Below are 15,027 nucleotides of genomic sequence, written 5' to 3'. Positions count from 1 at the left end.
GTGAATTAGTTTGCGCAGGTTCTGCTTTCATCAGAACCTGTCCCACTGCCTCAGGAATATGAAAGGCATCCTCCTATACCCATCTCTGTAGCCATACATTCATCTGATCTATTCACCTATTTCTTTCTGGTCTCACTAGCATATGGCATGGGAAATAACCTTGAGATTATTACGTTAGGTTAGGTGGATTGGCAACAGTGAATTGCCCCTCAGTGAGTGTGTGTTAATCTGGACATATCCTGCCCAGTTTCAGTCGGGATAGGCTCTTACTTTCCGCGACCCTGAATTGGAGTAAGCTGTTAATTGAAAATGAAGTGTTACTACCTTTAGAGGTCCTGCTTCTTAATTTATCAGCTAACTCCCTGTATTCAGCTTTCGGGATCTCATTCCTTATGTCATTGGTACCAATGTGTGCCATGACCGTTGGTTCTTCGCCTTCACCCTCAAATGTTCTGCAACTTCTCTGACACACCCTGGACCCTAACATCAGGGAGGCAACATATCATCCTGGAATTGTGCCTGTGGCCATAGAAGTGCCTAGCTGTTCCTCTTGCAATTGATCCCCTACCCCTCTATTTCCTCAATCATTGAAGATTTTACAATGATAAATGAAAAGGGGTTTAGTCCAGATTTTACAATAATAATGGCAGCAAAGCCCAGGGTTCGCAGTCATTACACCCATGAAACTGACAGCAACCATAATGTGGAAACCAACAACTGCAAGTGATTTTCATTTTGAGGCACCACCAGACGGCAATCGATAGAAGTCAACGAATTGAGAACTTCCGCTATTCCGTGTAGAAATAAATACTTGAAAAAGTTATCTCTTGCTGAAGAGGCCTTTTAGATTTAAACTGCTATGGAAAAGGGGAAATCCATGTCACACAGATTGCTAGATCTTTCTGGACAGCTTTCTTCAAGAGCTATTAATTCTGTTCTCATTTATTACTGTAAATGATATTATTTCTGAAACTAGCTCACCAGTAGTTCCTAATGATGTTTACATTGGTATTCATAAAATCTAGAATCTCTGCAGTGCAGAAGGACGCCATTTCTGCAGTGCAGAGGAAGGCCAACCCTAATGCAATGGCCACAATTCCACCCAGGCCCTGTCCTCAAAACCCTACCCTTGCTAATCCCCCTGACACTAGGGGGTAATTTAACATGGTCAAGCCACCTAACCTGCACATCTTTGGAGGAAATTGGAGCACCGGAGGAAACCCAGGCAGACATGGGAGAAGGTGCAGACTCCACCCACAGTGACCCGAGGCTGGAATTGAACCTGAATCCCTGGTGCTGTGAGGCAGCAGTGCTAACCGTTGTGCTACTGTACTCAGCTATTGTATGTCAGTTCCTCTCTTTTCCTAATGTAAACAGTAATGCCTTTGTAACTTTGTTTATGTTTACATTTTCTAATACTCTCCTGTGACCCATTGACTCTGTAAAATACCCAGTCTTGTATACAGAATTTTTCTTTCACATAGTCATTTGCATCATAAAGGGCATCTCACTGTCATTCTTGTCACATCATGTTACATGCTCATCAACACAAGGTGTAAGTAGTCTTGGTAAATTTTGGCATGCAATCTTAGTTCATAATCTAACTCAGATTGTAACATGCCTTATTCTAATTATTATCAATGTAACAGAGGATATATGCAATTAGCCGTATGATAGATAGCACCTGACAAAACCAGCAATGAACTGAGTGGATTGATGATATCTCATCGTTGCCCCATATCTTGGGTAGGTATTTCAACATAACATTGTTCCCATTTAAGAGTTATGCATGGTCTGTTTCTCACGATACCGCTGAACCAGTGCTCTGTCTTTCTAATTATGACATCATTATGAAATGTGCTCAAAATTACCGGACACAACGATGTGCTATAAAGGACTTAGGCATGTTCAATAATTTGGATGCATTAATTTCTAAATGATGTTCATCTGATTAATTTGTAACACTATAATATGTCTAGTTTGAATTAAATTTAGTCTTCATGGTTTGTGACAAAAATAATTGCCTTTATGATGCAAGGTATAAGGTAAGTTGTTGTTATGACCAAAGTTTATTATCATGTAGAATTGTTAGGAGCAGATAAAACAAATCAAATGATTTGTGTACCTATTTCATGAGTGTTCCATTCCCAATGTGAAGCTTCATCCATCTGGAATTCACACTGGAATATTGCAGGCATGCTGCCCTTGAAGCTTGGGTCAATTTGGGAGCTGAACCTTTATTTCTTAATATATACTTGCGATGGATGAGGCTTCAAATTCAGTGCACGTTCATGAAGTTGTCCCAATAATCTACATAATGCACACCAAAATTGGTCCTAAAATTCCCTAGCTGAGATTGTTCTGGCCTGTGACACACTTCCATAACTTTCAATGTATCTGATTCTTTTGTTAATAAAAATATTTCCCTAAATGGAAAACAGAAATTTGAGTTTCTGATGGAAGTATGACTAAGAAGTGATGTAGAATTTACAGATGATGTTGGTTTTGCAATAGTTGGATCAGTGTGTGTAGTTTTGGATGGGACCAGAGGAAGAATGTTCAAATTGTGGAAAGGTTCTGTGAAGGTGTTAATGATTCTAAGAATGAGAGATTACTGTTTATGGAGAAAGGCTGGAAAATTGGGGAACTTAAGTGGAACAGAGTAGGTTTGGAGGAGAACTAATGAAAGTTTTTATATAAAACCTTTTTCTGGTTTTTATTTCGATTCGATCAAGTCCAATTTAGAGTCTCAACAAGTTGAGACATTCCGATCCAAGCTGACAAAACAGGGCTCTCACCTCCTGTCTTGGGCTTGATCTGCATGACCCAAGCTGGCTGACTGGAGTAGGCATAGCTCCTCCTCCAAGGCTTGATCTTTTTTGCATCTTAGCCAAAAGGCCGAGATGCCGCTTTTAAAAATTGCTTCTAATGAAGCTGAAATGTAAGCTAATGACTTTAACCAAGCAAAGCATTTCTCTACTACGCTTGATCTTGGCCAAAAGGCCGAGAAGCGAGAGCATAGCTGAAGTGTGTGCTGCTTTGTGTATTGATAACAACAGGCACATATTGAGGATTGCTTGAAATACATTGGTATTTCACAAATGTGCTTAACAAGTGCAAAATGTTATGACAGTTGGTATGTATAATTAGGAATATATAACATCGGGGCTGTTCTAGGACTATTGGGAATGGGATCCATAAGTACTTTGATCATCTGTTCAATATCTTTTTATGTGGCTCAGTATCAGTGTTTTTATTGGCTATGCTCTTACTAAATGCCTGTAGAGGTTTTATATGCCAGTGGTGCTAAAAAATGGCAGATTATTGTTGGTGGGCTGAATGGCCTGTTTTATGATTTATATACTATGCCATACTCCAGTATCCAGTCACCCTTCTTTTTTTAGTGTGGCAAAGATAATCTGGTTTAAAAATCCTATTTTCTACTATACTGAATTAAAACTGAGTTGGGAAGTTTTCACTATTTTTATTTGATTAAACTTATCCAGGTATTAAAACTGTTAAGGCAGTCATTGTTTAGTCCTTTTTTTAAATCTCCCAGTGCCAGTTCCATACAGCTTACAGCATCTTTCTTACTGGTTTTTGACCAATGTGTAGCAAATTAATCATTTGATTTCCAATTTTGGCTGCAAAATGCCCTTTTTTTGCAGAGTCTCTGTCTTCAGTCACTGTGGTATTAGCAAATTTGACAAACTTGCATTTTATTTCAAATTCAAGCATTCAGTGTAGATTGGAAAATGCAGGGAGTCCACTCAGCTTCTGCCCTGCTTCCTATGCTTTCACCCATTTAGAGCAGAAATAGTGCTTAATAGATTATTGTCTAGTTCACATGTCTTACTCTAAATTTCTCTAGATTTGATTTGATTTGATGTCTTAATCATATAGAGTTTTTTATCAGAAGCTTTCCAAGAGTTCCCAAGCCTTCCAAGTCCAAAGATGTGCAGGTTAGGTTGATCAGCTATACTAAATTGCCCTAGAGTGTCAGGGGGACTAGTAGGGTAAATATGTGGGGTTAAGGGGTTAGGGCATGAGTGGGATTGTTGTCGGCGTACACATGATGGGCTGATTTGATGTCCTTCTACACAAGGGATTCAATTCAAATTCAGAAATATTCTCCTGTCTATAAAACGCTCAAACTCATGAAGTATGTCAGACAGAATATTGATCATGTTGGCTGGTAAGTTAGTTGTTTCAGTCTATCTTTTAAAGTAGCTGTAATTACTTTATAGATGGACTCCTGTCATTAAAAAATATTTTTGTCTGTGAATTTCTCTTAAAGTATACCGAATCAATACTTAATTCACAATGTTTAATATAAAATTGCCTGAGCTTGTGCTGTATAGTTATTTATTTAAATGCCGCTGTTTAAAAAAGAAGGTAGACAAAAGGTGGGTAATTGTAGGCCAGTTAGCTTAACTTCTGAAATGGCTTGAATCTATCATCAAGGAAGAAATAGCGAGACATTTGGATATAAATTGTCCCATCAATATGCTGCAGCCTGGGTTCATGAAGGGAAGGTCATGTTTAGCAAATTTAGTGGAATTCTTTGAGAACGTTACATGTGCAGTGGACAATGAGGAACCCGTGGATGTGATGTATCTGGATTTCCAGAAGGCATTTGACAAGGTGTCGCCACTTAAGATAAAGGTGCACGGTGTTGCGAGTAATATATTGGCATGGATAGAGGATTGGTTAACTAACAGAAAGCAAAGAGTGGGGATAAATAGATGTTTTTCTGGATGGCAGTCAGTGACTAGTGGTGTGCCTCAGGGATCAATGTTGGGACCACAGTTGCTTACAATTTACATAGATGATTTGGAGTTGGGGACCAAGTGTAGTGTGTCAAAATTCACACACGACAGTAAGATGGGTGGCAGAGCACAGTGTGCAGATGATGCTGAATGTCTGCAAAGGGATAGAGATGATCTAAGTGAGTGGGCAAGACCTGGCAGATGGAGTACAACGTTGGTACATGCGAGGTCATCCATTTTGATAGGAATAACAGCAAAATGGACTATTATTTAAATAGTAAAAAATTGCAGCATGCTGCTATGCAGAGGAACCTGGGTGTCCTTGTGCAAGAATCTCAAGGAGTCGGTTTGCAGGTAATTAAGAAGGACAAATGGAATTTTGTCCTTCATTGCTAGAGGGATGGAGTTTAAAAACAGCGAGGTTATGTTGCAGCTATATAAGGTGCTGGTGAGGCCACACCTGGAGTACTGTGTACAGTTTTGGTCTCCTTACTTGAGAAAGGATGGCACTGGAGGGGTGCAGAGGAGATTCACAAGGTTGATTCTGGCGTTGAGCAGGTTGGCTTATGAGGAGAGACCTAGTAAGCTGGGAGTATACTCTTTGGAATTCAGAAGAATGAGGGGAGATCTTATATAAATATAGAAGATTATGAAGGGAATCGGTAAGATAGAAGCAGGGAAGTTGTTTCCACTGGCAGATTAAACTAGGGGAATGGCCTCAAAATAAGGGGAAGCAGATTTAGGACTGAGTTGAGGAAGAGCTTCACACAAAGGGTTGTGAAATCTGTGGAATTTCCTGCCCAGTGAAGCAGTTGAAGCTACCTCATTGAATGTTTTTGAGGCAAGGATAGCTAAATTTTTGAGCAGTAAAGGAATTAAGGGTTATGGTGAGCAGGCGGGTAAATAGAGCTGAGTCCATGAAAAGATCAGCCATGATCTTATTGCATGGCGGAGTAGGCTTGAGGCTTCTTATTCTTATTACATCTAAAGTGACCAATTATGGCCAATTTCAGGGTTTTGCTGTTTTCATGCCATTAGTGCCATGATGCATTTATGTATGTCGTATTTTAACTAAAGATAGTGGGAACTTCTTGATTGTGTTCCACTTTTAATGTAATATGTACACACCGTATTTTGTTTTCCCAAATCCAGTGGCAAAGGATAAAACAGCCTATTTTTACATATTTTTAAAAACACTTGTATGTAAGAGGTACAAATTGCAAACACAAATGCACCTCTTAAATGGAAACTCTATTTTCAGTCTGTTCGTATTTGCAGAAGCCCGAGTCAATCCCTAGCTAATACCCACCAACTGCATACAACTAACATCTTTATCTCCTTTAGGATTTTTAGTAAATAGTTTGTTTATTGCCACTCTGAAGGCAGACCTTGCATTCTCTGATCTGTCTGCCTATTTTCTAGTGAAATGATAGTGTGCAACGGGGATTGTAACCAAACAACCTTGCACCATATATTAGTTACTGAAGATGATGCATTCCACAATGTAAATGCTCGTCTGTTTATAAAAGGCAGATTTAAATAGCACTTTATAAGAATGAGTCACTGCTTCAAGACCATCAACTGTCTTGTATATAGAAAATGCATGAATGAAAGGGTAGTTGTATAGTTTTTGATCCTGTGAAGAAATCAATGTTGTTTTTTCCTTGAATGTAGAAAATAAGAATGCTAGTTAGTGGCTCTCAGCATGTCTAGCTAAGTTATTTAAGTGAAACTAGTTCAGATGTATTTTTTAAAATAAATTCCTTGCGGCACTTGCCAGAATATCCACCACACTAAGTCTGAGAGAGGCATTAATCCCTTGATGAGATGAGGGCCTTTACCACAAGAGCTGCTGAGATGAATACTTAGATATGATATGTTGATAGGATCTCCCATCATAATATCTGATCAGCAAAACCTCTTGTGTGACTGGAATGGAATAGCCCATAGACTACATAAGGGGCATTTGTTTCTGAATTACATGAAATGTTAGACCAAAGTTTTCTGGAGTGGCAAACCAGGAAGCATGCTTAATGAGTTTGAGTTTTCCTTTTATTCAGCTTAACTTTGGGGTGCAAATTGATGGGAAGTGCGATGGAGCCCAATAGTCATTTTAACCAAAGGAACAACAGAGAAGGAAGTAGGAGAAATTAGACAATTTAGAAACAGCAGACATTGTAAAGGGGAGAGAAACTCTGGAATAAGAGAGAGGAGACAGGGCAAATAATAAATTAGTTCCTGCAACCATAAGACTCCACAACCTAAATTGCTCTTTCTTTGCCTCTGTGATTGAATGGCATTGCAGGAACCTAAGCCTCATCTTCATAGAAATCTAGGATTGGTATTTAATAGTTAGTTTTAACAGTGTAGGTGCAGCAATTTCTTGTCATTCTTGGTCTGAAAGCGCGATCCAGTTTTTGTGAGGCCAATGGCAGAATTGGACATATTGCATGGTGGTTTGCAACTCATGACAATCTTTCTCATTTACATTTATTGCTTTCCTAGCAATTTGTGTCTATATTTAGTAATAATCATCCTTTTGAATGATTAAACACCACTTCAAATTCCCATTGTGAACACTGTCAAAATTAAATGTGCTGCAGTGTGGATCTTATGAAGTTTACTTAAAATATTCTCCCAATTGTATTGATGCCATACATTCGTTCAAAATTGTGTTTTAAGTATTTAATATGTGGCATTATTTTAGCACCACTGGGACCTAATATGATGTCATCCAATAGCATCAATGATTGATGACAGCATGGACTCAACAAGCCTTGCTGCTATAAACTGAGATCAGATTAACTTATTAGCTATGGTGCTTGTATTTTAAAACATCCAAGTTACTAGTTCCTACCTGGCATCAGTTTGGTTCACAAAATGTTACAAATTTCAGATGTTGAATGCACAATATTGCCATCGTAAGCTGGTATAAAAATTCTGTCTTATAAAAGAATAGAAATGCAGTTTGAGAAAAGTATTTTTGTAATAATCCTAAATCTGCAAACATTTAGATAATTTCCTTTACTTTTGTTACAGGTTGGATGAGGTACAGTCCGTCTGGTCAATTTTGGAGGAAGTAAAATTCGTTGGCGGTTACAGCAGAAAGTTGAAAGTCGATACTGCTGCATCTCATGGAGGCATAGCTTGATTACCTGTGAACTTTGCTGTAGAAAACTATAAGGAAACCAGAAAATGTCATCAAACAAAAGCCAAAACCCCCATGGGCTTAAGCAGATAGGCCTGGATCAGATATGGGATGACCTTCGAGCTGGCATTCAACAGGTTTACACCAGACAGAGCATGGCAAAATCAAGATACATGGAACTATACACGTATCCTGTTACATATTCAGCATTTATGATAGCTGGCATCACTTTATAACTACTGCTTGCTTATGTCCAAGAGGTCAGGTGTAAGCAGCAGAATGCCTTGAGGTAGAGTACTAAAAATATCTTGATTTGTAAGCTCAAGAATATTTGTATAATACACATATTAATGAAGCAAGAGATTTTAAACTCTAGGTCATGTTTCATCAATATCAAGAAGAACATGTGGTTTTGAGTATTGCTGAAAGAAGATGATGTTTTTGCAGCTTTTTGTCTTGCACTCATCAGGATTGTGCAAGAAAACCAAATTTCAAAAGCAGCAACAGTTTATACCATATGAGAAAAGGTTGCGTGAAGAATGCACCAGGAACTGTTATTTTCCCTCATGCTTTTGTTTAATTCAAAAAAGGGGTTATGGGCCTTCAGGACGATGTCTCAACCAATTAGTTTCTTCCTTTGAATTTTGGCCTTCTTACACCTATCATAGTGAGTGAAAGTTGAAAAGCTTCGATGTTATACCTCTTTCCCCTTAATAGAGAAAAAAAGAGCTTTTCCTCATTTTATTTTATGCAAGAAAATGGCTTTCTTTAACTCAAATGTGAAAATGTTACATTTCTCGAATCTAGGGCTGATGGGTGTGTGCACAGAGGAGGAGAAAGCATATTACAGGCTGGGAAATTTATGCTGCGAACTTGATTTCAGCAATTGAGTGAAGTTTTTAACAGTATCATTTGAAGGAGAAAGTGGGGGAGAAGAATGAGTAAACAAAATACCATCAGTCTTTAGGAGAGTTAGCAAATTCACAATCAAGGTGCGAGTAGAAAACAACATTCACAGCGGTTCTGAGATAAATCATATTAACAAAGGACCATAAGTTGAAGGGGAACAGGAAGATTAGGAGAAAGGTATAGCAATTGTCATGGATTATTTTGATCTACACATTGATTGGGTGAATCAGATAGGCAAGGAACTTAAAATCATTACAATTGCCAGGGAAAAAGCACTTGAAATTTTTTTGAATTAGCAAGATGTAATGAGCGGAGTGTCACAGGAACCACTTGGGCCATCAACTGTTTGAAATCTGCATCATGCCCTAAATGTATGGTTAGTAAATTTTGCTGATGACACAAGATAGGTGGGAAAGTAAGTTTGTGAAGAGGACACAAGAATTGTTCCATGGAATTTAGATAGGTTAAGTGAGTGAGCAAAAACTTGGCAAATGGAGTGTAATGTGTTAAATTGTGAACTTGTAGAAAAGCAACATACTTTTCTTTAGAATGGGCAGAGATTGCAGAACTCAGTTGTGCAAAAATGTGGGTGTTCTGATACATAAATAACAAACAGTTAGTATACAGGTACAGCAAGTGATTCAAAGACAATTGGAATGTTGTTAATTGCAGCAGGAATATAAAAGTTTTGCTAGGGTATTGGTGAGACCACATCTGAAGTACTTTGTGCAGTTTTGATCCTGGGGAGACTTAACAGAATGGATGTTGAGAGGATGTTTCCCCTTCTAGGAGAGACTCAAACTCGGGGGTACAGTCTAAAAATGAGACTCCCATTTCTGATGAAAGTGTGGAGATTTTCTTTCCAAAGTCTGTGAATTAGATTATTGATTGATAGGGGAATCAGAGGATTGTGGATGGAAAAGAAAGTTGAGTTAAGGGCTCAACCAGATCAGCCATGATCTTATTGAGTGATAGAGCAGGCTTGAGGAACCGAATGGTTTACTTCTGATTGAACATAAGAACATAAGAAATAGGAGCAGGAGTAGGCCATCTAGCCCTTCGAGCCTGCCCCGCCATTCAATAAGATCATGGCTGATCTGTCGCGGCTCAGTTCCACCTTCCCGCCCTCTCCCCATAACCCTTAACCCCCTCTCTTATCAAAAACCCATCAACCCGCGTCTTAAAAATATTTAGCGAGGCAGCCTCCACCACTTCAACGGGCAGAGAATTCCAGAGATTCACTACCCTTTGAGTGAAGAAGTTCCTCCTCAACTCTGTTCTAAACCGCCCCCCTTTTATCTTGAGGCTGTGCCCCCTAGTCCTACTGTCTTTTTTGAGCGGGAAGAGTCTTTCCACCTCTATCCTATCCATCCCATTCATCATCTTATACGTCTCAATGAGATCTCCCCTCATTCTTCTAAACTCTAACGAGTACAAGCCCAGTTTATTCAGCCTCTCCTCATAGCTCAACCCCCTCAACTCCGGTATCAGCCTAGTAAACCTCCTCTGCACTCCCTCCAAGGCCAAAATATCTTTGCGCAGGTGCGGCGCCCAAAACTGCACACAGTACTCCAGCTGCGGCCTCACCAATGCCCTATACAGCTGCAGCAAGACCTCCCTACTTTTATATTCAATCCCCCTCGCTATGAAGGCCAGCATCCCATTCGCCTTCCTGACCATCTGCTGCACCTGCAAGCTGGGTTTTTGCGACTCATGCACAAGGACCCCGAGGTCCCTCTGCACCGTCACCTGCTGCAGTTTTTCGCCCCGTAAGTAATAGTCCTTCCTACCATTCTTCCTACCAAAGTGGACCACCTCACACTTGCCAACATTAAATTCCATTTGCCATTTCCTGGCCCATTCGCCCAGCCTATCTAGATCCTTCTGTAGACTCTCCACACCCTCCGCACAATTTGCCATTCCCCCAATCTTGGTGTCATCAGCAAATTTCGACACCCTACACTTGGTTCCCTCCTCCAGATCATCTATATAAATGGTAAAAAGCTGAGGCCCCAGCACCGACCCCTGGGGCACTCCACTAGTCACCATCCGCCAATCCGAATAGCACCCGTCGACCCCCACTCTCTGCCTCCTATTTGACAACCAATCCTCTATCCACGCTAACACCCTACCCCCAACTCCATGTCCCTCGACCTTCTGCAATAACCTCTTATGAGGTACTTTGTCAAACGCCTTCTGAAAATCTAGAAAGACCACATCCACCGGCTCTCCTCTATCCACCTCCCTAGACACATCCTCGTAGAACTCCAATAAATTTGTCAGACATGACTTCCCTTTAATGAAACCATGCTGCGTCTGCTCTATCAAGCAATTCCCTTCAAGATGCCTCGCAATTTCCTCCTTAATGACGGATTCTAACATTTTACCTTCCACAGACGTTAAACTAACCGGCCTATAATTCCCCGCCTTTTGCCTGGCACCCTTCTTAAACAACAGCGTAACATTAGCCGTTTTCCAATCATCCGGCACTTCCCCGGAATCCAGCGACGTCTGGAAAATAACCACCAAGGCATCCACTATCACCTCCGCCATTTCTTTCAGAACCCTCGGATGCATTCCATCCGGTCCTGGGGACTTGTCCACAATCAGCCCCTCCAGTCTGTCGAGCACCGCCTCTCTAGTAACAGTAATGTCATTAAGACCCTCCAGTCCTACCACCTTTCCATCGCTAACACCCGGCAAATTATTCACGTCCTCCTCCGTGAAGACAGAAACAAAAAAGTTATTCAATGCCTTAGCCATATCCCCATCCCCTACCACTAGGTCCCCTTTCTCATCCTCTAAAGGACCAACATTCACCCTAGCCAGCCTCTTCCTTTTTATATATTTATAAAAACTCTTGCTATCCTTTTTTATATTAAGCGCTAGCCCAGCTTCATAGTTTCTCCTACCCTTCTTTATCAACTTCTTTGTCAATCTTTGTTGACATTTAAACCTCTCCCAATCCTCTTCTCGCCCACTACTCTTAGCTACTCTAAATTCCTCCGCTTTTAGTTTAACACTTTCCTTCACCTCCTTCGTTATCCACGGCTTATTACCTCTCCTCCTACTATCCTTTTTGACCATCGGAATAAATTTCTGCTGAGCACCAAGAAAGATCTCCTTAAAGATCCTCCACTGCTCCTCAACAGACCCTCCCTCCAACGCGCTCCCCCAGTCCACATTCGCCAATTCTTCTCTCGTCCTACCGTACTCCCCTCTATTCAAACAAAGTACGCGTGTCCGGGAACCCACTTTCTCCTCCTCCATCTGCCCCAGAAACTATACCATACAATGATCACTCTCCCCAAGAGGATCCTTCACCGCAAGGTCCCTAATTCTACCCGCCTCATTACATAGCACCAGACCCAAGATAGCTCGCTCCCTCGTCGGCTCCAACAATTGATTGATGTGAGCATGCGAGAGTTTCAGGGGCACGTTGCTAGATTTAAGAAAATAAAATTGAAGAAAACTTAGTACTTACATAAGCAAGGTTGATATTTTTCTTTAATTGTAGCAACAGTAACTGCCTACTGTAATGTGATGAAGGATGAAGTCATCAAAATTTGACAATGACTTTTCAGGAAAAGCCACCATCCAAAAATTCTGTTTTTTTTTTCAGATGCTGATGGGCTAGCTGCATATTTTCAGAAGTTTTTGTTTTTATTTGAAACAAATGGCGTTTCTTTTGGCAGTCCCTCTTGTCGAAAGTGATTTTTCTTGCAGATGGCTTGGTGGAAGGGTGATGTAATTGTTGACAGGTATTCTCACAATAAGGGCATTGATTGTTGGCATGGGTAATTGACCTTTTCTTGTCACATTCTGTGTTCTCAGTGGCTGTTTTTGTTGATTGGTATCATCTGCTTTCTATCTGTTGATGTGAAGGAAGAAGTCCTTCATTTAAAGTTTCCAGATAGTCATTGTCATTGAAATGTTTCCTTTGGTCTCTTGGTGAAGCACTCAATACAGCACTTGTTTAGGTAGTCATGAGTCTGTTAACTTTGCTTGCCCATCAACATGTGAGATTATCAGGGTTTGACATATCTATGTCTTACACATTCAACTTTGTTCTTTGTCCTCCTATTTATTCTCAAGATCCTTCTAAGATCTTATTGATATTGTTCTAAGCCCTTGCTATCACATCTATAAGCTTTCCAAGTTTCTGCACCAGAGTATGTGGACTATGAATATTGTGTTGAGTCTAATATCTCAATTCGTGAATTTAAGTAATCACTTACTGTAGTTTGACTTGGCATATTTTGGTTCAGTGGTGTAAACTTCCTCATTGTTAGCTTTTTGGGATAAATAGCTTCCAGTATATTGGAAGTGAAGGACATTTCCCAATACTTAAAAATGATTCTCAATTTGAAGGCATTGTTGTTTGTTTAATTTGGTGTGGATTCGTAGAGAACTTTGGTTTTACTGAGGCTCAGGGCAAATCCCATGTTTTCATAGGCTTACATCAGCTGGGATCTTCTGATTAAATTAATGGTGAACTTTCAGATATTTATTATTTTTGAGCATCAGGACACAGGGAAAGTTCTAATTAATCTGGAAATTTCAAACTTCTAAAGTTCTACAATAGGCTGTCTGAAAACCAGCATGGATGCATCCATTGTTGACTTGGGCCAAGTGCCCAGGATACTCGTGCTTTTAATCATGGGCATTGGACCTGGGTGAAAGCTGTTAACAGCAGAAGCTGTTTTAGGAAGACCTCAAAATTTATTTAAATGTTGTTGAACAAACAGCCTACCAATACCACGCTGCCCATCTGTATTAAACACCCTACAACCCCATTGTAAACGGCCTCTGTCCACTAATGGTCCATCCTTTCTGTATAAAGAATAGCAATGCACAAATCCTAATGCAGTTGTGAATTGCATTGACCACTTTTAATCTATAGGGTATACAAACTTAAATCTATGCACTTGGAGACCTACAAGTGCTTCTGGAAGCAGCAGAGACCAATTATATTCCATAGGCTAAACAAACAAAATAGTTTTAAAAATCAGTGCACTCAACGACCTAATGTGTTTGCTCATTTTTTTCATCAAAAGAACTTTTGTAACTCAATTCAAAACCTTTCCAAGTCTGCTTACATTAATTTAGAAGTTATATGACCTTGGCATTACTTGGTTGGAAGATCTAGGCTATCAACAATTGTTGCAGGTGCTTTTCAGAGTGAGCAGCAACATCTGCATTGTCAGCATACTGGAGTTCGATTACAGAAATAGTTGTCATTGTGTGGTCTTATTTGTGCAGTAATTTTGTACCAAATCTTGGGGGAGCCTTTCAGTAGCAAGTTGCAGCACTGCTGCAAGAAAAGTTAAGAATCTTGTTGGTGCAATGACACATACCTGTTTGTGCTTGTTTTGATAGGGAAGGGGCCTATGTTGGAGTCATTGATAAGTACAGTTCATTGCATATTATCTAGGAGATGGCTAATATTGTAAAACTTAGCTGGACATCCATATTGCTGTAGTACCTTCCAAAGTGCAGATCAGTTCGTTGATTTGAAGGCTTTTGTGAAATTGAAGTTGGCCAGACTGCTGGTGATCGTTTGTCTCGGCACTCCCCTTAGTCTCAATTAAATAAAGAGGTAACTTGTTTGAGGAAAAGAGAGAATGTTCTGCTCTCTGCGCTTTTCTTGAAGGTGGCATGCTATGAAGGTTGTTCCCCTGGTAGGTTGGAAGTCCCATTTAGACTCTGGAAGGATTGCCTTTGCAACTAGAGAGGCAATTATGAAGTAACCTAGCTAAGACTTTGCTGACAGCTGACAGTAATTGCTATATTTCGCTTTGTCTTTCTTGATTGTTATCATCACGGCATTGCCTAAAGTGACTTGGAATTTCTTCATTCTGCCAGAGATTCACAATAAGGCATAAATGTGAAAGATTAGTCAGCAGTCATGATCTCCAGCATTAGATCATCATAAACCTTGCTCATTGCACACTACTTTCAACAGCTGCATGCCACCATTGATGACTACTTTTACCAATGCCATTGTGGACATTGGTTCTTTTAATTTCTTTGAGAAGAGTGCCATTTGCCATTTTTGATACAATTACTAGTTTTATAAGAATATGTTTTGGAGCTATCTCTTTAAGATAAAATGAAGAATGTCATGTAACCTGTCCTGAAATCTGCCAGACAACGAGCCTGGATGGTTTGATTATTAAAGGAGGCCCAGATTTTTTGAGG

General features: G+C 40.0%; 1 protein-coding gene across 2 annotated transcripts in view; it reads left to right on the top strand.

Annotated features, from left to right (window-relative positions):
• Positions 1 to 15,027, top strand: part of LOC145356532 (cullin-1) — a 119,279-nt gene that overhangs the window by 39,922 nt on the left and 64,330 nt on the right. For both annotated transcript variants that reach the window (XM_080209294.1, XM_080209284.1), the window contains exon 2: positions 7,809 to 8,104. In XM_080209294.1, coding sequence (XP_080065420.1) covers positions 7,965 to 8,104 — 140 coding nt within the window. In that variant the 5' untranslated portion in view covers positions 7,809 to 7,964. The remainder of the gene's footprint in view (positions 1 to 7,808; positions 8,105 to 15,027) is intronic.

This window comes from Carcharhinus amblyrhynchos, chromosome 2 (assembly GCF_965287045.1).
Source record: "Carcharhinus amblyrhynchos chromosome 2, sCarAmb.v2.hapA, whole genome shotgun sequence".
NCBI lineage: Eukaryota > Metazoa > Chordata > Chondrichthyes > Carcharhiniformes > Carcharhinidae > Carcharhinus > Carcharhinus amblyrhynchos.
This window is presented reverse-complemented; position numbering and strand designations above follow the sequence as displayed.